This window comes from Notothenia rossii (assembly GCF_949606895.1).
Source record: "Notothenia rossii genome assembly, chromosome: 3".
NCBI lineage: Eukaryota > Metazoa > Chordata > Actinopteri > Perciformes > Nototheniidae > Notothenia > Notothenia rossii.
Window position 1 is genome coordinate 79040150 of NC_136901.1, and position 22602 is coordinate 79062751.

The following is a 22602-nucleotide window of genomic DNA, read 5'->3' on the forward strand; positions in this document are numbered from 1 at the left end:
CCTTGGCGGAGGTCATCATCTCTGAACGCCCTTCTGGTTAATGAAGCTATTGTTGAGGGTGTCATCTGCTGATTAAAGTGTTAGAGAGGAGATGCAACAGTATGCGGGGGACCTCAGCTATATGATGCAAAATGAACTCATAAGTAAATCCTGTACGAAGCATCTTTCCTCTCTTTTTAGATAAACATATTTTTGTAAATGTAACAAACCAAACCAATTCCTGGAAGCTTGCACACATGTTGTTTGTTCAGCTGAACCAATTACAGGTTTCTAATTTATTAATCATCTCTTTAATGTAATCATATCAAATATCTCCTTGTGATTCAGTGGTTATACAATCATGTTTATGGTAAAGCTTCTTGTCAACTATTGAAAAAGTCTCCCACAGAATGATCTCCTATAGATGATCAGCATACCAGCTGAAAATTACTTTTCTGGCCTGTCATCATGGAGTCTAAAGCGATGAAAACGGTGACATGAGGTGTAAAACATGGTGTGACTGGTTTAATTTGAGCACCTCTAAGATCAAGGTCATTTCTGCATCTATTAGAACGTATTGATGAGATGGTAAAAGAAAAGAAAAGGTAAAGAGAGGTGGGGTGACTGTCGTTGTGACACACAGTGGTGTAATACAATAACATATATATTAGAGGGATAGTCACCATTATCGTTAGGGCTCTGGTGTTGGACACATTTCTGGTCATGATATGACAGTTGTACAGGGGGGTGTCCTCGCTCTTCTCCTGAAATAGGATGTCCACACTCACTAATGTGAGTGTGGCTGAAACATATTTGATGTAGTTCTCACTAAATCCCTAGCTCCTATCTATAGAGCTGAGCCTGGTAGTTGCTATATTGACTTACAGTTTGATACTAATCATCACCTGCATTACAGATGTGCTATTATCATGTCTGACCACACTTTCCAGCCAATCAGAATTGAGGATGTATTTCAGGTGCTGTGTTACAAATTGTCACTGTGCGATAACACAGGCATATTACCACATGACTTTTGGACTTTGAGGTGTTCAAATATTGCAACTTTTTTGGCTTCTCCAATCACTCTGAAGAACTTCAATGACATTCTTCTTTGTGATATTTGTGGCTGTACTTTCTGTTAATTTGACACGAGAAAAATAGGATATAGAAAACTAACCGGTGGTCATGTCAGATCAACAAACCATAGGCTTGTTTCAAACATTCAATCAATTAAGGTTTCTCTAATACACACTTGTAGATATGTATAACAACTTCAGAGTAATGATAAAGATATACATTGTCCATGTTGCAGTGCATGATTGACATTTCTCGTAAAGCCTTTTTCCCAACACTCTCTCCGTCCATCATCGAGCTGCTTCAACATCATTTCAGCTGATCCACCACAGAACCACACTAGCCCCGCTCATACGTAGAGGAAAAACTAACAGCCTGGGAAGTGATCATGCTTTACTGTAGAAGAGCTCCGACTATCAATAGCCAATTTCTCTTGAATTGAGAAAACACTGCTGTTGTGTTTTTTGGTTCAAAATGCTTGCTTGCAGAGAAGAAGTGAGACCCAGACAAGGGGCTCTCTGTCTGAGTGCAGCTGCTGTCTCCACGTTTATTGAGTTAGAATTTATTATTCAGCCATTTTTCTGTGTTATGTCCTCCAGAGCAGGAGGGAGATGGAGAGGGAGAAACAGAGAGGGGGGCCTAGCAACAGCACAGGAGTGCGTACCCATTGGATAGTTTGATCTTCCTGAGTGGCACGGCTGTTTTTAGCACGGAGCAACAGTCTGGCTCTGTACTGGTTGCATTGATGGGAGAAAGAAGCTAGTTGTTTTGTATTACATGAAGCGAACAAGCATTAAAGGCTACTTTAGGTTGTTTAACACCCCTTGTGTTGTGTTGTTAATTAGACAAAGGACTGAAGTTGGTGACAGTTGAAGGTCAAAGTGGCTTTCTTTATCAGGAGCTGCATAGGGTTTTAGTGCCTGCACACTGTGTCAACAGCAGCCACCTCCACAGCCCGTTTCTACCCTCTGTGTTGTTCAGGATTACTCTCAGCTGACAGCCGATGTTTTTGGTTGACTGGATGGAAAAAACAAAGAAGTGCCTCGTTCAACAGCATCACTCCTTCCTCCTGCTCCCCGCCCACCCCTCCCTTCTTTGTTAATTTTATGGATTTATCTGCTAATGGCCTCCCTCCTCATCATCCCTACCATATCTGGCATCTCCAGGCCGCTCGGAGCTGACCGCCGTCGTTCTCTGCTGCTCCTCCATTATCTCTGTCTGGTCGTTCTGAACCTGCTGCAGAGGGGGGGGGGGGGGGGGGGGCTCTTTTTACCTTGTTAACTGGAGTGCTGCTGTCATCTCCAATGATTAGTGTGGACATCACATCTGCCCGGCGTGCAGAAGATTCAACTGCAGTGTCACTTCTGGACGACATCATGGTCAGGCGGCAGCTAACTATCATTTTCAGTGTCGATTAATCCATGGAGCGTTTTAACCTTCAATCAAATTAACATGACGGAAAATAGATTAAAAAGGCCAAAGACGACTTCTTTAAAATACTGCTGTTGTCTAATCAGAAATTGGTCCCAAGAATAAATAGTTTACTATCATAAACAGAAAAGTCAAAACAGGAAATCTTCACATTCTAGAGGCTGGAAGAAGCATATTTGTAGTAATATCTTTACGATTAACAAGACCAAGAGACGCACCGGCTGAGTAACGTGGACCTCTACCAAAATTCATTGCAATCCATCTTAAAGTTGAGATTACAAATTAAAAATACTAAAATACAAGTGTCAGACTTATAGTTGTACTAAATGACAACTCAGAGGATCATCAAACTCAGTGGGATTCCTCCTCTGAGCAACATGAGTGTCTGAACACATTTGCATCCTTAATTAATCCTACAGTTGTTGAGATATTTCAGTCTGAATCAAAGTGCCATCCCATTGTATACAATTCATTTAATTTTGAATGATTATTGGCGCTACTTCCACAAAGACGACCTGATATCTTGCTGTCTTCCGCAGAGTCTAATATTAACCAAGAATGTAGCAACTTATTCAGACCATAAGAGAAAAAGCAAGTAATAAATTCACATATATTACAGTGTAATTCATATTCAATGCTGCGCAGGGTAATCACTGTACACGGCTCTTCAGCCAACTGCACAGGATCCCTCCCACACTGTTGCAAAAGACAAGACTATGCTTTATGCAAATGCTGGCAAAATGACATTACCAATAGGCAAATGAGCGTATAACGGCCATGATGGCAACTTTTGGAGATTGTGCTAACTGCTTTCGTTGGAAAAGACTTGGCAACGCAGCACAGGACACACTGCGTTTTGTTTTCCACCTCTTCGTGCCATAAATCAAGCCCTCTAATTCCCAGCAGATTGTACCAAGTGTCAGAGAGAACTGCATAGTGAAAGCAAGCCTTAAAGATAACCAATAAAAAGGCTGACAGTGTCATTCTTTTTATAAACATTCACATGTACTTCATACTGTTAAGGGAAAGCCAAAAGAAGCTTGTTTTTTTACCACTTTATTATGGTCTATTTGGCCAGTTTTATCTGTGTATTTATGATTTGATCTCCTCTCTGATGCAGCACTCTGCTGCACTAACAGGGACTCTCTGTGTTGCGTATTGTGTTGCTATGGCAACCACAGGGAGATTCCTGACCCATTACTCTCCTCAACGCCACGTTTCAGCGGCCTCCTCCTCAAACCCAGATTTTATAGCCTTTTTTAAAGGTTTTGTATCTTTCCTTTCTTTTTGTCCAACTAATCTAGCTGCAGAGCACAGACTGCATTAAGTGCTACATTATTAAGTGTGTTTTTCCTTCTCTGTGAGTTTGAGGATTGCTGGGCTCGTGGGACTCACTCCTCATTACAGACTCATCCCTAAACACACAGCCTGCTGACGCAAAGCTTGCTCTCCTCTCCTGTGTAGGCGAAGGTGTTTGTGTAAGCCAATCTGACCGTTTTCAGGCTGCTACATGTTCTGCTTGTATGCTTTTTGTGTGCTATTGTGAGGTCGTGTGAATCCCTCCTGGATGCTGGTAGAGGACACACTGCAGATGTCCTATATAGCTCTCCTGCTGCTGAAACACTTTGTGTCCTCATCTCGGTGCGACATCATCCATCAGCGTCAGAGTCTCTGCACCATGACGTCACTTTGTCTTTAGAGTTTTTCATTCTCTGCTGCCAGTTTGTGCGGCACTCTCTCCAGCCCCTAATGAGAGCTGGTGGGTGTGGTTAGTCGTTCAGTGTTGATACTTTAGCGGGTTAACAGCTCATCTGCAGGGCCAGACAGCTGCTGTCAGCCCAGGGGTTTAATGGAGACTGCAGAGTGTGTGTTGACCTGCAGTGTTCCTGCAGCACCATCTTCACCTTCCCCACACACTCCAGCAGGGAGCAAGGACACAGCTTTAACATTGTGCTGGGGGCAAAATCAATTGCTTTAAGATAAGTGGCTCAAAATAAGATTTAGGGATTCACAAGAAGACAAAAATGACAAGTTGAAAAATGAGTTGGAAAAATACTTTTGATAAAAATGGTTTGTGGCTGCTCAATTAGGATGAGACTCGGTAGACTAAAACACACAATAACAGCAACATAAGTAAGTTATTAGTTATTTGGCTAGAATTCCATAATACAATTTCACCATACTGCTTTTCAAGTGGTCCGATTGAAATATTAGACTTCTGCACCTTCTCTCAGCTCTTGTTTTCAGGAATTAGGATCTCTTTTGTACTTTGGCTAATCCAAGGTCAGGGGGAGGGCGTTCCTATTGGCTGTTCTACAAATGCATGTGCATGTCCCTTCAGATGTTGAATGACTGATTCAACAGTGAAATGTCCTCCAGGCAAAGTTTATATTGGCCACAACTGCAAATAAGGAAAATTAACTTATCAAAAAGCGAGACAGGCAATATTTGCAAAACATCCCAGAAATGTTGCTAATAACGTGGCTTCTAGTAATCATAGCTTGCACAGTGCTATCTCAAGGGACCACATAGTTGCAAAGGAAACAGAATGATCAAATAATTGCTGCTATAATGCTAATGCTAATGGTATTGTAATACAATCAGAATCGATTCATGTCTGAATGAATAACACCCAAAGGTGACTGCTTTACCTTCTCCAGAAAACCGCCTACACTATAAACTGCCTTAATCAATGATACTGTGTGCTGTGTTATGAGCTCATCAGAGGAACCTCAACTGCAGTTCTACTTTGGTTTGCTTTTATACAATATTCCATTTATTTGATAACCTGAAATGACGAGTGAGAATGTTTTTTATAATCATTTCTTGCTGTTTCATCCACATTTATTATTCAGAGAATCTACCTTACATGCACACGTGTAAGACTCAGGTTGCAGTCACACACTCTGTCTGCCGTCAGACCAATACAAATGCTTTGACTATGCAAATAAGCCCAGCATGCAAAGCCGACATGCGGCACTTGTTAATGAATAGTCATGAATAGTTCTCTGTGTTCATTAGATAAGCATGTCTAATTTGTAATAATTAGTTGTTTTGTTCGAATTGAAAAGTACATCACTTAATCAAAAATGTTCTTCACTTGTGCGTAGCCGTTATGTTTTGACCTTCTGAATGTGAGGAGTAATGGAGATGAAGAACACAATAGTTAGCGATAGCATTGTTGCATTTCTATTGCTATAATAAAATGCTGTAGAAATGTACAATTATAATATAACCTATAATTGACAGGAACCATTTTTATCAAGTACTTTTGCTTTTTAAAACTTTTGAGTTGTTTTTGCTAAAAGTACTTACATAGTTTTTCTTACAAGTTTAAATGATGATGATAGATTGATTAATCTGATCTGAATTCAACCAACTCCACGTGCTGAAGTCAGTCAGATACATTCTTTCTATATCTCTCTCTTTCTCTTAAGTAACTTATTTATTGAGTGAAACTAGATAAAAGAATGTCTCGTACAGGTCAGTGAGAGTCGAGCATGTGTTTTCACTCTCCAGCTTTATCTCTTGTCAGCGAGGTTTATCTGACTCTGCTGTGCTTCGGTGGAAAAATCCAAAGCTGGTTCAAATACTCCACCTGTCATTTCGCAACGCTTTAAACGTGACTTGTTAATGGTACAAAGTAGGAAGTACAGTTTGACTCAATGGCTCAAAGTAATTGTCTTGTAGAAACATGAAAAACCTATTGACTTTCTACATTGCTGTGTAGCTCAGATCGTTGTTGTTTCCAGCATAGCGTACTTTTTAATGATGAACATTTTAGAAAGTGGTTTCACATTTCTCATGAATAATCCAATATGCAGTCTTCTGGGACTTCATTACTGCTTTATTTCACCAGAATTTACTGTACATATCTTGCTCTGTAAACACCCACGCTTCCTGATGTTTAGTTGAACATATTGATTACAGTGATGAGCGCTCTTCTAAACTTAGATCTGCCTTAAGGTGAGCTCTCTATGTCAAGGCACACCCGTGATTGATTTAGTGTCACATGACTCTCAGTGTCACCCCTGCTCTCACACTGTCCTCCCCCTTCCTCTCTCCTCTTCAGGGGCGCTGCACCCGTGAGAACTGTAAATATCTGCATCCACCGCCGCACCTGAAAACGCAGCTGGAGATTAACGGGAGGAACAACCTGATCCAGCAGAAGGCCGCGGCGGCCATGTTGGCTCAACAGATGCAGTTCATGCTGCCTGGAGCCCAGCTGCAGCCCATAGTGAGCATATTTAATGTGTTTCAAAATTTCATTTATTCAACAAAGCATTAACTGCACTGTGTTTACTGTGAGGTACTGTATGTTTTAACCAAAGTGGTGTTTATTTGGGAATAATATAGGATTTTCATTAAGTTATGCCCCCAGCTAAATATATATTTACTTCTGTTCTCCAATAAAGATGAAATGGGAGACCAAAAATATTATTTTTCTATCCCTTACTTTAATGTATATGAAATATTGAAATTCATTTAAATAGCCAAAACATTTAATTTACCTAATACTTTGTGACTCATCTGTTCTTATTATTTTTTGATATTTTTGGTTAAAACTCATTGAGGATCATCATCAGGACAGGGAAGGTAGCTTTGTTTTTATTCAACTTAAAAGTAAATATGAAATTTGCAATCAAAACTGACGAGCTTGAGCTTTTAAATATTACTAATTCAATGTTAATGTTCAAAGTAATTGTACAACTTCAGGTAACTACATGGTTTTCAATGCTGTCAAAAACAAAGTTCTGTTTATGTTTCCACCAACTCCTGTCCTAACGCCAGCGAAAGCTCTGCTATAACTTGTTGTGTCTCTTTGGTCTCTGCGCTGATGTCCCTCCCTCAGACAACATTCCCGATGACGCCCTCTCTGGGAACGTGTCCCAGTATGGCCTTCAGTCCCTATCTGAGCCACATGGGCCACGGCATGAGCCTGATGCCCGAGATGCTGACTAGCGCCCCCCTGCTGGTCCCTGGGAGCCCCACCGGCCTGGCTGCCATGGGCAACGGCACCTCCGCTCAGAAACATTTGCGCACGGACAAGCTGGAGGTATGCAGCCCGGGGCAGTTGTTGTGTTTCTATGTTTGGCCAATATGTGATGAAGGGTAAATGTTGATCACAGCTCTTCTGACCCTCAAGATTCAATTCAAGATTCAAAGGTTGTATTGTCCTATGCACAAAGCTACAGTGTAGAAATGGCAATGAAATTCTTCTGACCTGAGCTCCTCCAACAATGCAACATATATAATAAAATACAAAATAAACCGTAGTGCAAAAAGTCTATATACATGTCAATAGAATATGGGATATGTACAAGAACAGAATATGAATTTAGATAATGTAAATCAAGACAAAATTAAATATGGTTTATTGTGGTGATAACTATTTATATAAATGAGTATATTGCAAGATGACAACAGGAATGTTTATCGGGACACTTAGCAGAGCTCAGGTGTTTAGCAGTCTTATGGCCTGTGGGATAAAATTGTCTTTGAGTCTGGTGGTTTTCCGATACTGCGGACAGAACAGTTTGTTGCTAACAGTTTTGTCTCGCAGGTTTGTCGAGAGTTCCAGCGTGGTAACTGCACGCGGGGCGAGAGCGACTGCCGCTACGCTCACCCTCTGGAGGCCGGCATGGTGGACTGCAGCGAGAACTCGGTCATCGTCTGCATGGACTACATCAAAGGCCGCTGCAGCCGAGACAAGTGCAAGTACTTCCACCCTCCGGCTCACCTGCAGGCCCGGATCAAGGCTGCGCAGCACCAAGCCAGCCACAACACAGCGGGCGCAGGCCTGGTGAGAGACACACACTCAGGACTCTTGGTTCTGCACACCAACAAATTCAACATTAAAAAATGTTTGGGCCAGTCATAAAAAACTAATGTTAGAAGAGGACTTTTTTAGTAATTTAACATTGCGAGAATACAGTTGAAATGATGAGAGCACACATTAACTTTGAGTATATGTGCCAACCCTTAGTATTTAGATTAATTTGCAGAAGTTCAACGTTTCTTCCCCTTATTTATACTTCAATCTCAACATTTCCTTCAATTTGGAAATGCAAAAAACAAACCAAAATAACTGGTTCCTCCTCTGATAATTAAATTCAACATTATTTTTCCTATTATTTCTTTCTTATGTGTGGCCCTTACACTTTCCCGTAATGACATTGTGAACATGCTCAGGTGTAAACCCGAAATCAACTCGCTTTTTCAGAAGTTACAAATCAACATTCTGCTCAACCCAGCAGTGAAACAGGAGAAGATGTTTTAGTTTTGTATGTGGATGATGTTTACTGATGCAATGATGGATCAGGGTATCGCAGTATCCCTCAGCCAGCTTGCAATGTGATATTGCAGTCTGGGGGATTATGTTTTTTCATGAATGTCTCCTACTGTGCATGAGACTGAGCCGGTGCTCTCAGCTACACGGGCTAAAGTTAGCATTGAGAGCAGCTGTAACATAATCAGGTCAATCTGCAGTGCTGATGCAGGAAAAACAAGAAATGCAGTGCTGGAAAAAGATGAAGCAAAGTATAATGAAAGGAATGGAAAACATTTGTTATCCATAGTTTTACTTTATGCTGTTATTTTTCATCTAAGCTTTAATTATTCAGGGTAATCAGGGAGGGTAATTTAAAGAAAATGTTTTATGAAACATCCTGTAAAATGTGATATGTGTGTTTTTATGTTATAATTGCACTTCCCTATTATAGGTCAATCATTCCCTTGTTTATCTGCCAATGCAGTTTGATGTGTCAGACCTCGCCCCATTAATGAATGAAATCATAGCGATAGCATTTTGCACTTGGCCGACCTCTGGGCCGTCCTGCATCACTTCAGAAATCTGAGACACTGCAGCGTCCTCTGGTGGCGAAAACAGAAAACCCAAAATGAATTGGATGAAGGGTTTAAGGATTTTACAGTGAGATAGCACCAGATACTTTTACTAGTCATGAATATAATAATAATAATAAGAACAAGATACAAGAAAATATATAGTGATGAACTAAATAAGATGAGCTGAACATAATTAATAACAAGCAATAGCATTAGTGAGAGGAAAAACTCAACAAAACACAGAAAAACATGTTTTTATCATAATAAAACCAAACAATAAAAGTGATAGCATTACAGTTACCCTACATAAAAAGCCAAATGAAAAGATAGTCCTTACTTAATGTCCTAAGACCCAGTGTAGCTACACCGGTCCAATAAATAAGGCCACGAACATACTGATGTCGTTTTGACGGTTTATTCTCTCCCTCTCGCTCTCATTCTCCGAAGACAACGTGTAAACTATAAGAAATGAACAGTTGAAAGTTTACATTAAATCGTAACACCTAACATATTAGCAAAATCAAAGCACAAACTAAATATTAACACACATATCACAAAATAGAAACATTTACCGTGTGCGCCTCTTGAACCCTGTAGAATTATGCCAACGGCATGCGTTGCCATGGCAATGCCTTATGACCTGACTGTGGTCATGCGACTCATCGACCACATCCCAAATATGAACCATTCTACATTTTGCTATTCAGATAATACTCTACATTTTACAATTGTCTAATTACACTCAAATGTACTAAATCATAAATTGATAAGCAAGGCACACAAATGAACATCCAAATATAATCACTAGTCAGACCGTTACACCCAGTCTTAACACATTAAGACAAAAGACAGCGAGACAAGTAGATAGAGTTTCAATAATCTTGGTGTTTTGTTTAAAAGCAAAGCATTTCCGCATCGTTTTGAATTAAAATTGTCTAATTTTGCCAATGTTTGTCAAATTTAAAAGCATTATGTTTCGCAACCTTTTCAAAACGTCATTCGAATTAAGGCAAGACATGTTTATTTATAAAGTGTGTTTCAACAACAAAAACCTTCAAAGTGCGTCACACAAATCTCTGAGACAAATAGCAAAAGAAACCCATCATAAAAGCACATGTAAACAAGATAAAAGACAGTCATTAAAGAACCAGGAGAATAGAAAATTAAAACAAGTAAAACATCATTATGTTTAAAATGACATATAAAGTTGTGTATCATCAGCAGTGATATTTGACATAATGGTGACTTACGTTGCCTGTAATAGATGAGTCCTTTATCTTTCCAGGTTCTCCCTCCAGGGGGCATGCAACAGCTTCCAAAGAGGCAGATGTTAGAGAAGAGCAACGGAGCCACCGCCGTTTTTAACCCCAGCATGTTCCACTACCAGCAAGCCCTGGCTAACATGCAGCTGCAGCAGCAAACCTTCATCCCCACCAGTGAGTCCCTGCACACTGAAACACGATCATACTGTCACCACACATGAAGGTAAACTCAATCACAGAGCCTGATTCTGGCCAGACAAATGCAAGGGTTTCTTATGTAGTCACCTGTACAATACAGCTTTACTGTGTGTGTTTGCTCTCAGTGACAGCCTGTTGTTGCCTGCACTAACCTGAACCTGTTCACTCGCCTTGAACCTGCTGTTGCTGATTGCACCTTTTCTTTTTCCACAACTCTTTGTCTTTGTTTTCTTTTTGTTCTCCTCCTGCTCTCCTTCTCGTCCGCTCTCATCCATCTCTTCCTTTATGCTAACATTAACGAGACAGGCTCTGTTCTGTGCATGATGCCCTCAGGAGACATTGGTAGGTCAGTTGTATCAGAGCTGGAGATCAACGTGTCTTTCTACCGAACTACACCCGTAAACCGTATCACTACTCAGAAAGAAGTGTTCATGCACTCATGGACTCCCTGACTTCGTCTCAGATAACTAATGTTACAGCTCAGCAGAGGAAGATGCTTTTAATGCTTACATCTTGCTCTGTCTCGAGCCTCTCTTCCATGAGTAGATGCACACTTCCTTCTACGCAGTGATACAGTAAAGAGAATTGTTCCTACATTAATCCACTCACAAAGAGGTGTGGGGATTATTTTATTTGGCGCTTTGAGCACCACAAGCTGAGCGCCATCTGTTTTAATTATACTAGAGAGAAGGCCGACATCTTAATGACTGATATTTCCTACACTCAACATCCCCCACCAAACTATCTAGATTTATAAATATCGCTACAGGTAAGGGGAAATTTGGATTTTGGAATTTGGGGTGAACTGTCCATTTAATCCAGGGGTGTCAAACTCAAGGCCCGGGGGCCAAATCCGGCCCGTGACTTCATTTTCTGTGGCCCCACAAGAGCTTGCAAAGAATATAATATGTTTATTATACGGTTACATGATGATTTACAGAAGCACGTTGCCCATAAACTCCATGTCCCACAATGCATCTCAAATTAGACGTGTTTCTTCTAAATATGCTTTTTTTCTTAGAATGTGCCCTTTTCTCAGAATTTGACTCTTTTTTTTAAATGTTACATTTTTTTTAAATGTCACTTCTGTTTTTTGATTTTGACTTTTTTTCCAGTTTTTCTTTTTAAATCATTTTGTGACATTCTCACTGAAGAGACTTGCAATTATTTGCCCCAGACTTCTGCTTTCAGACGTAGTTAATTATGAAGTTATTACCCTATCTGATAATAATCCAGTGCAGAGGCAATAATGTAATATAATACATTATTTGACATATATATTTATATATAAGTTACAACCGGCCCTTTGAGTGCAACCATAATGCTTATGTGGCCCGCGCTTAAATTTAGTTTGACACCCCTGATTTAATCCCTTGCTCACCAATGGGCTCAAAAAGAATAGAAAGAGAAAAAAATGCAGCTTATTTAGTCAGCCAATGAAAATCACGTTGACCATATATGGGGGTAAATTAAGGAGTTTTCAGCCCATTGTCTTCTTCATTGCATCATGTCTATGTGTCTAGTCTGCAATCACATTCATCTTTAGTTTATTTGAGTCATTCATTTATTTCTCTGTGTTCGCATGCAGGGTGTGTGTTCATGTATGCATGCGTCTCTTGAACAGTGCCTGCACTCTGTGGTGAGGGGACTCTGCAGGTTATCCCTCCCCAGACCCCAAAAACCTCACACAATAAAGGTCTTATTTGAGCTGCGTGTAGAGCCACAACGGATCATTATTATTAGAAGTAATTACAGTTTAATCCAAACTGTGGTAACACTTTATATTAAGGTACACTTATTCACCATCAACTAGTTGTTCATTAACATAATAATAATACATGTTATTTATATAGCTATTTTCCTGGTGCTCAAAGTGCTTTACAAACAAGTAAAGAAGATAAATAACAACATGCATATTAGAGTCAAGACTTCACTTTAAAATAGGGAACATATTCTGAGTTAGAAATACCTAATTTTGAGTTATTTTGACACAAATAACACTTGTAGCTTCATGTCTTGTTACATTAGAATAGACAATATTTGTTTAGTGTAATTATGGGAGAATTACTATTCTTGTGGTACTACTGCCTTATTAGGCGCATATTGAGCATACTAAGACCAAAACTCCTGTACAACAACTTCCTTACTTTTCAATTGTTCATAAATAAGCACTAATTAGAGGGTTATTAAAGAAAAACTCTCAACTAATGGCCTAGTACTGGGAGAATATGGTCTTGTAGAACAAGGCATTAATAAGAGTTTTATAATGACTAATAAAGAGCCAATATACTGCTAATATGCATGTTAATGAACAACTAGTTGATTGTGAATTTGTGTACTGTGGGGGAAACTTCTGAAGCAATTGGAGTCAGGACTCACAGAGACACGAGGAGAGCTGGAGCTTTGATGGCAAACACTGACGGTTTATTTGGAGCTTCGGCCGGAGATTTCACAAGACATGTCATGGGCCACGAGTTGACCACACGGTTGAGATGCCAAAATCAATTCTGAAGAACCCTCCTGTAGCTCGAGGTTTTAACTAGTTCAGAGTGTAATAATCAACATTCTTCAATAGATAGACTAAACAGCTGAGGACACTGAATCACATTTGTTGTCGCTTATGGCTCGGGGTCATCTGCACCCCGAGAAGGATGTGTTCCACAACAATAACTATCTCTGACCGAGAGTTGCCCGGTCACAAATTTGGTAACATCAACAATATGCTAGGGCAGCCCCTCCTTAAGGGAGATAGCATGCTGCCCAAGGCTGGGTATCTGCGTCAGAGGGCGAGGGAGGACACGCATGGCAAATTATTCCCCAACATGTACTTTAATATAAAGTGTTACCCAAATTGTATTATGACCAAACCAACGTAGCTAGTTATTTTTAAACAATGACCTTTTAGATGTTTTTTTAAGCTTATTGATTACAGGGTAGTTTGTGTGGACCTTAACTGAATCCAGACCAGTGAGCCAAGCCTCTCATCTGTCCTAATATATTCCTGAGATGTTGATACAAACTTTATACTGTACTACAGAAATATTAAATATCGATCAGAATCAGGACACACACAACGCACTTAACAAATCTTGTAGCTGGTATTCATAAAAGGTTTCCCGATGGTGTGTGTGTGTGTGTGTGTGTGTGTGTGTGTGTGTGTGTGTGTGTGTGTGTGTGTGTGTGTGTGTGTGTGTGTGTGTGTGTGTGTGTGTGTGTGTGTGTGTGTGTGTGTGTGTGTGTGTGTGTGTGTGTGTGTGTGTGTGTGTGTGTGTGTGTGTGTGTGTGTGTGTGTGTGTGTGTGTGTGTGTGTGTGTGTGTGTGTGTGTGTGTGTGTGTGTGTGTGTGTGTAACTCAAGGACACACAAGTTGTGACATTATTAAAAACGCATGTTCTCTCTCTTATGGATCATTTGCTCCCTCCATACACACACCCTTTTTATTTGAATACAATCGGATGCTCCAGTCTGATCAGATTGTATGCCTGTGTATTGCCTTGTTTGTTTAACTATCATTTGTTGCTGAAACAGTGCATATTATTTTTGCCTTGCTAATCAGTAATGTAACTTTATTATTTGTTTGCATGTGTCGTTTTATTTGTTCATCCTGGCAATATCACTTGACTTGTGCCATGACTTTTGATCAGACACATTTAGCCATGGTAACCATATCATTCCTGTCCCCCCTCCCTCCCTCCCTCCCGTCCTCCTCCCCTCCCACATCCTCTGTCTTTCGTCTGACTCGCCTGAATAAAAGTTCCCATGATGCACGGTGCCACCTCGACTGTTTCGTCGGCTTCGACCCCAGTCACCAATGTTTTCGCTGAATCTGCCGCCTTGAATCAGGTTTGCTCTTTTGTTCCAGTTCTCTTTTATTTTTAGAGTCATAGTCTTCTTTAACTCATCAGGTTAAGGAAACCCCCGCCTGTAGTGTCATGTGTTCTGTGTTCACATCTCATCTGTCTTCACCTTCAGGTCTGTTGTGTTCAGAGCAAATGATGACAGTTCAAATAAAAGCGTTCTGCATTTCAACGTCGTAGTTTGGTGCATCTCGCCTCACTGTCTGTCTCTGTGGGCATACAGCAACCCTGCTATCATTTAAATGCTTTTACTTTTTGTGAATTCCCCTTAGATACAGTGTCAATGTGCTTTCTATCACAAAAACACATTACTATGCAAAATGTCTTCAACCATTAAGGAGATATAGCGTTTGTCTATGGCTGAGCAACATGTGAACAATATTGTTGCCACTTGTATACATGTATACTTTTCAATTCATCATATGTTATTATTGTTTATATTTCGGAGTTGGAGGCTTACATAATACATAAAAGTACACAAACATTGTAATGAAACTGGCTAAACATTAAAAATATTAACTGAGTCTCCGTCTCTCCTGCAGTAGACGCCTCCGAGCTCCTGACTCCGGATCCAGTGGAGCTCCAGTGCGTTCCCATGGAAACCCATTTCTGTCCCGTCCCCAAACTGCTGATGGCGGCTCCGGTGGCACTAAACTCAGTAAGCCTTTCCCGAAACCCCAGTTAAAGTCCCAAACCTGTGCACTACCAGGGCGGCCATCTTTCCTGAATGCAGCAAACATGTGCCTCTCCTACAGAGTGAGAAACGTCTTATTGTGAACGTCAGAAAGCTGCGAATGTTGACGCAATACAAGCCTGGACGTGATACTGTTGTACACTGACTCGATCAGGCTGAGCAATAGAGCTCCCTCGTTCTTACAGCCATACAGACACACACACACACACACACACACACACACACACACACACACACACACACACACACACACACACACACACACACACACACACACACACATGGGTTGGAGCTATCAAATGAGGCGACCCCTGACTCTGACTGTCCCAAAGTCAAAAACTTTGAAAAGCTTATTCTGGAAATGAAAGTGACAAATGGACCTGCCGCTGGACTAAATCCAGAGAGTGTTGTCAAAAGTGTTTCATATCATATCATGTTTACGTTTCAAGATGGCTACACATGTGACGTTTGTGTTGTATCATGTTTCATTTAGTTCTCATCTCGCCTGAAGGAACACCAAATTGTTGTTCATTTGTTGTGCCTTTGATTTATCTGCTCAGCTGCAGAGGAGACTTAGATCCAACATACATTGAATGGTATCGCAAATGAAGACAATTACAGTTGTTACAATACGTATCAACCTATAGCAAGAAAATGTAAGGGAATTATATTAATTGCAACTTTAAATATTGTTTATGATGAATAAGTATGATTTGTATCCCCCTGGTTTCACAGTCAGAATCTGGTACTAACTGTATAAAAGCTGCAAATGAGGCTTTACTCTTAATGCAAAGTAACAACCTTAAAAAAAACACTAAATTTGACATTTTAATAGGAGGCAATCACTTCGATACTCACGGAGCTGAGTTGAGAGATATTTAAGATTATGGCTCTTCATTTCTTGATCTAAGAAAAAACTGCCTTAAAAGCAGATGAGGTTTTTAAAAAGTTTTTTATGAAGTGCTGCAGTATCTTCAGTCGTGACTGTGATGGGTAATTGTTTAATAACTGAAAGGGGAGCTTTGTTTGGCCCGTTTTCCTCCATGGTTTGATATCAAACACGGTTTAAAAGAATGACAATCTGCAGCCAATGAGTCTCAGACACAAACCCAGATTTCCTGTGTCAAACTCACATGAAATCAGAGTATGTAAGACAAAAGCATACATCTAAGGTTAAAGACTGGTATAATTGGCACTTCTTTGTAAACTTTTAAACCTGATGTGAGAGTTATTGCACAAGATGGGAGCTGGATTTGTTTCCTGATGTTGTGCCTAAATAATGTGCCAAGTGGTGGTTGAGCTGCCCCCATTTAGTGCAATACCTGCGTAATCGCTCTAAATGAATGTTTCCCTCTCTAACTCACTTCAGGGAGAAAGCTTAGAACTTGAAAATGTCCTGTCTCACTTTATAAATGTCGTCTTTTCTACTGATGTGTCCTTTCTGTCAGAAGTAGTCAGACTCTGAATATTGCAGCCAAAGCTAGCAGAATTGTTAGGTAAAGTAAGGAAATGGAGGAAAATAATCACCACGTTTGATGTCTGATGATGAAAATAGAGAAGCCAGTTTTTGGTTTGCACATGTCTATAAGTAAATTGCTTTAGGTGCAAATAATTTAAAGAAACGGCTCTGGAAAACGGCCTGAAATCACTTTTATCCAAATTAAAATGTGCCTCTCTTAAAGGTGGGGTAGGTAAGTTTGAGAAACCGGCTCGAGATACACTTTTTGTTATCTTCCATGGAATGCTCTTAACATCCCGATAGCAATGAATATCTTTAAGTGCTTTGACAACAAATCCATAAAAAAATATCATCTGTGGAAGCTGTAGTACTGTGAAAAGCACGACCAATCATCTGAGCCGGCCCGGCTAAAATAACTGGATGGCCTACCTGCCTGTCAGCTTTCCATCTGTGCACAAACTTATCTCGTGCCCTCATTGGTCATGTGCACGTTCGTGTGTTTTGGAGGAGGGGCTCTGTAAGGAAGTGGCAGATTTTTTCCGGCTGTGTATTTTCAAATTCTAGCGCACTCGAGCTGGTTTCTCCAAAGTTACCTACCCCACCTTTAAGTCTCTTCAAACCACCACTGTCAATACACTGTAAGAACAGACCAGTGCTCAAATATAGATTTGTTAATTGGTACATTATGATAACAGCAAATCACATCTGTACTAGTTTATTTTCTGAGATAGCTGTGCTGTCTTATTATGTTTATGTAAAGATATTGATCTGTGAGTTTTGTGCATACTTAAGTGTGTTGAAACAGACAGAGACATATGATTCCATATGATTAATTGTAAGTGCTGCAGATATTACGGCATTTCCCACAGAACATTTTTCATTTTAAATAATGTTATTGTGTCGTAAATGTATCTAATGCAAAAACTCTACACATGCCCTTCCAAATAACGGGCATGTTGAAATGTAACGATTCACTCTATATATTTCTGAGGTCACATAGTTACCATGCTGATACTTTGTTCAGACATATTAAAGTATGTGTATTGTTATATAGATTTATATTTAATGTCAATTGATGGTGTGACTACTTTTAGAAATATCTTTCACTTTGAGAAAAGTAGAGCAGAAGTGTACAGGTACATTACAGTGCCATTTCTAACCGTCAGCTAACCCTAAAGATCCCAAAGTGCCCAAAATGCACCTGGAAACAACGGTATAATTGCGGGGGAAGAGTTGCAAAAATCTGCATGTTAACCTTCTTTATAGCATTTTTTTTAACTGGGAAGATTGTATAAGTAATAGAATAGAGAAACCATCCAGTATGAGTCCTGCGACAAAGGTCTAATCCAGGGGGTGTCCAAACTACGGCCCGGGAGCCAAATGCTGCCCACCATTTTTGAATCGGCCCTCAGCAAATGAAAAAAGTATAATGGAATATGGCCAACAAATGAAACTTGTGCTTGTCTTATATTGTACCTCTGAAATATAAATGTAAAAATATATTAAATAATAATAATACAAATAATAAACTCTCGCTAGCATTTAGGCTCCTACAAGTAGTATTCATGTGTTAATAAGACCACTTTTCAAATGAATTCCGTCAATTACATTTTCTAACAAAGAAAAAGAAAAAAGCCCAATGACTTATTTACATAACAAACTTGAAATACACCCTTCCTATTTCTCCTTATTATAATCAAGCTGAGGCTGCTGTTTTAAGGGATGAGCTGCCAACACTCACAAGCATCATTTACCTACATTTGATATAACTGAACTTATGAGGCAATATACCTCTAGTGAGTGGCCCAGCCCTTCGTATATTTGTCTGTATGTGGCCCTCGGTGATAAACGTTTGGACACCCCTGATCCAATCCCTCACCCGCCTCCCGCCATTAACATAAACTACGGTGTTCAATGGGGGAAACGTGGAGGCACCGCTCCCATTGGGTTGAGTGGATGATTTCTCCCCTTGAGTGAATATCGACCTGAAACACAACCTTAGCACCACTGAGTTACTTCAACTGTATCTTAAGTTCACGTTAAATTTGAAAAAATGTCACTTGGAATAACAGTGTGCTTATCTGCTTTCTTTCCAAGTTAGATGAGAAGAACTGCTCCCCAGATTAACAGCTATGAAGCTAGCAGTTTAGGATAAAGTATGAGAAAGTTTGAAACGTGTCATTTTCTGTACTGCCATTTCTTATCACTTATTGGTCGTTATAAAGACAAAGAAAATACTTCCTCTCCAAGCTAACATTTGACAATTTATTGCTAGCTCTACTTGAACAGAGTTGGCTAGCGTTCCCCCTTGTTTCAGTTGCTATGCTAAGCTGAGCAACCTTTCTCCTGGTTCAAGACTCTTATTTACCGCACAGACATGAGTTGGACATCAATCTTCTTATCCAAACCTCTTAGAGAAAGTAAATAACATATTTCCGAAAATTCTGAAGCTTCTATTGAAACAACCAGTTATGTCCTTTAACCATATGGTGGATCAAACTAAAGGTACACCACTTCTCTTCTACCCCTTTTCTTGAGTGTGTTGAACAGCTACATCTTCTCAACTCTTTGAAAATAAATAATTCTCTCCTATAATATTAAATATTTGAATGTCCAGACAATTTATTTTGTCTACATTTTAAAGTTTTTAAATACTAGCTTTGTCCAGCCGAACACATCCCCTCACATCAGTATGCCTTCACTCATCCAGCTGGAAAACAACAGAATACTTGATTAAGAAATCGTGCCTCTTGTTAATGCACAAGAGTGTGTTAAATGAATAATGGTGTGGCATGAGAACTCTGTTATTATCTCTTTCCCTTGTTCCAATGTTTCTATTATTCTATTTTAGGCCCTTTATTTTTTCAGTCATGAATCATAACTCCTTAAAATGCTAAACGCTCTGATCATTGTGTCCAGTGAACAGATCTTTTAGCATGTGGATTGTTTATTTGGTCCTGAACATTTTTTCTGTGGCCCGGGGCACACAGGGCCTTACTTCTTGATCGCTGTATAAAGATGTGATAGCTGTATGAGAGTGACGTGTATTAATGGAAAGTTAAGCTTTTTTTAACCCGACATTTAAAAAAAAAAAAAACAGCATGGAATAAAACTCATTTATACATAGTTAATACTTTGTGTAGACCAACAAAGAAAATATATAAGATTAATTAATTAAAATTAATATTCATTTGTATACAATGATGGAGTCATTGTTTATGGTAATTGTTGCTATGACAACAACATGGCTACCTTTCTATCATCCTTCTTGGGATTTTGTTTTTCACATTAATTGAAATAGCATACATCACTAACTTATTCAAAAAGGGAATGTCTAATTAGTTTGTCTTGTTATCACAGCGTGATTAAATATTTTGTATGAAAACTTAAATCCTTGTAATATCCAAAGGTCCCTAGGGGAGATCAGGTGTTTATTTTGTTTTGTTCTTTTGACCTTAATTGTTTTTGTTCTTGTACATGGTGTTTTGAGGAATAAGAATGGACTTTTAAAGCAGACACCTATCTGTCAGGAAGGTAAAGAGGCTTTTGGATACATTGAAAGATCTTCATCTTTTTCAGTAAAAATCAAACTTGTCAGCGATTCTCATGTTCACCTCCTCCTCAGAGTGTGTGTGGAGGCCGAGCGGAGCGAGCTCCTCTGTTTCAGTTTCAGACAGGAAGTGGTTCAGAGGTCTCTTTGTGCCCAGCTGTGCTGGGTGATGTCGATCCTTTCTGAGGTGTATACGAATGTGTGATGTTCACCTTGTTTGCACTTATGTACATAACTGTGTCAAAATACTCCAAATTTATTTTGAATAAATATAGAAAAAAAGAATTGATTAAAAATCAAATCAATGTATTGTTATGAGTATGTCTATAATTGTATTACTGTATAAAAAGATTGCTCTGAGGGATCTTTACTTTTATTCGTATCAATATTTTTGTTTGCTAGAGCCTTGTTTTCTGCCAAGCATGACATTGCCTAGCTCTAAACCACAAATTATTTGCTTTTAAAAAAGCTTTTTTTCAGTCCTCTTATTGTATTATCTGAACCTGATAACAAACAAGAGGATAAATAATCAGTCTGAGATAAAAAATAAAAAAAAGGGGGAAAAAAGGATTATCTTAGTAGTTAAATGCTCATCATAAATACACGGATGCAGATGCACACATAAAGCTCAGCGTAGCTCCACCCGCAGGCTGGAAAGCAGCAGGAAGGAAAGAGGAGCAGAAATACAAATCAGTTGAATTTGTCATAGAGTTTTGATTTCACTTTACTTTGATCTTTCTTATTCTTTGCACTCTTGTTGTCAATAACTTAAACAACAGCCAATCTGACTTCTCCTCAGGCTTTCAGTCAAAATGGCAAACAACCTGGTTTTCCAATGTGATTCGTGCAGCAGCAGTACGCAGCTCTGCTCCTGCAGGTTTGCACATGTGATGGATTGACTCATCCTGTTCACAGAGTGGACTCAACATACTGTGGGTGGATATTTACACAAACAAGTGAATAAGAATGTGACTTTGTTTTGAATTGATTTATTGTTGTCATTATTTGTAATACAATTCAGTTGTAATTGTGCCTTTATCATAAAAAATGTATATTACTTTCTTTTTACTCTGCATTTCAATTGACTTAAAACAGCACATGTATTGAGTGTGTGTAAAGCTTGTCCCTTTATTTAAAATCCTTTGTTGGAGAGCCGTTATTAAATTGAGGACAGTCTCAGACTGAATGGCAACCCGTGGGAGGCGATGGGGGCCAAAGACTGTTCAGGACTAAGCCATATGAAAAACTCTCCCTGACACTCTCGGACCGACTTGAACGTGACCGCTGTTTCTTCGTCATCTATCTTTTCACTCGGTTTTCTGCTTGTGGTGCTTTTACGTGCTGCTGTGCTACATGCCAATTTATTTTGCAGTGTATAGCTATTAAGAGTAAGTTACTGTGCCTATGATGAGTTCTGCTATTTCTGTTTGACCTTTAATAAAACACATCATTGTGATCCTCTTGGAGTGCTTTTTAATGTTCTTCCTCTTTTTGTGTGCAAACGAGCTGTGATGAATATTATTTTTACCTGAATGGCTCTAGTATCTCATAATACATAGTTACACCTTCTAGGATGTTTTCAGATTCATATGAGACCAAATCAAATGGCTTGTTTTAAACCAAATCATTTTGTAAGCATCATGTGCTGAGAAGAGACCAAAAGAAACAGAAATATGAATCATAAAAACCTTAAAAAGTGTATTTCATACATAGAATTGAGTAACTTAATAACAGGTTAATAATCAGTGTTTCACTGGACTCTGGTTCAAAGTTTCAAGTGTGTTGCACCTGTGACCACACCCTGCCATTAGGTAGAGTACTGACACACAACTTAAATCAGTGTAGCAATATGATAGAAGATTATCCACTGGAGAAACCACACCCTTGATGTTCTGCTTTTAAAAATAACGTTACTACAGTTGCTGACAGGACAATGTAACAATTATGTCAAATATGAGTGGTGGAAGTAACCCGATTTGTGGATAAGATGGAGAATTGTGTATTGAAAAATGGTTGTTAAATTCAAACTGGAGTGATAAATGATGAAGTGAGATGATATGATAATACTCTATGCTTTACATTAATCATTCGCAACACATAATTGTTATTTATAAATAAGGAAGTGGCCTAAATCTTCTTCCAAGGATGAAAGACTATACAAATATAGTTTAAATAAATGGACGTGATGATAATGCTCACAAATGTATAATGCAAAAAAAATCATATGCATTGATTAAAAAATAAGATGACTTC

The 22602-nt window shown here is 39.2% G+C and overlaps 1 protein-coding gene across 10 annotated transcripts in view; it reads left to right on the top strand.

The window, feature by feature from the left end:
- The window catches only part of mbnl3 (muscleblind-like splicing regulator 3), a 31901-nt gene extending 10096 nt beyond the window's left edge, over positions 1-21805 (top strand). For 2 of the 10 annotated variants that reach the window (XM_079669589.1, XM_079669590.1), the window contains exons 3-7: positions 6557-6721; positions 7322-7540; positions 8048-8287; positions 10595-10766; positions 15189-21805. In XM_079669589.1, the coding sequence (XP_079525715.1) occupies positions 6557-6721; positions 7322-7540; positions 8048-8287; positions 10595-10766; positions 15189-15331 (939 nt within the window). In that variant the 3' untranslated portion in view covers positions 15332-21805. Of the gene's footprint in view, positions 1-6556; positions 6722-7321; positions 7541-8047; positions 8288-10594; positions 10816-11096; positions 11137-14543; positions 14633-15188 lie in introns of all 10 variants that reach the window. The other 8 variants (XM_079669594.1, XM_079669591.1, XR_013806127.1 and 5 more) reach the window with 8 other exon arrangements.
- Positions 21806-22602: the final 797 nt, after the last annotated feature.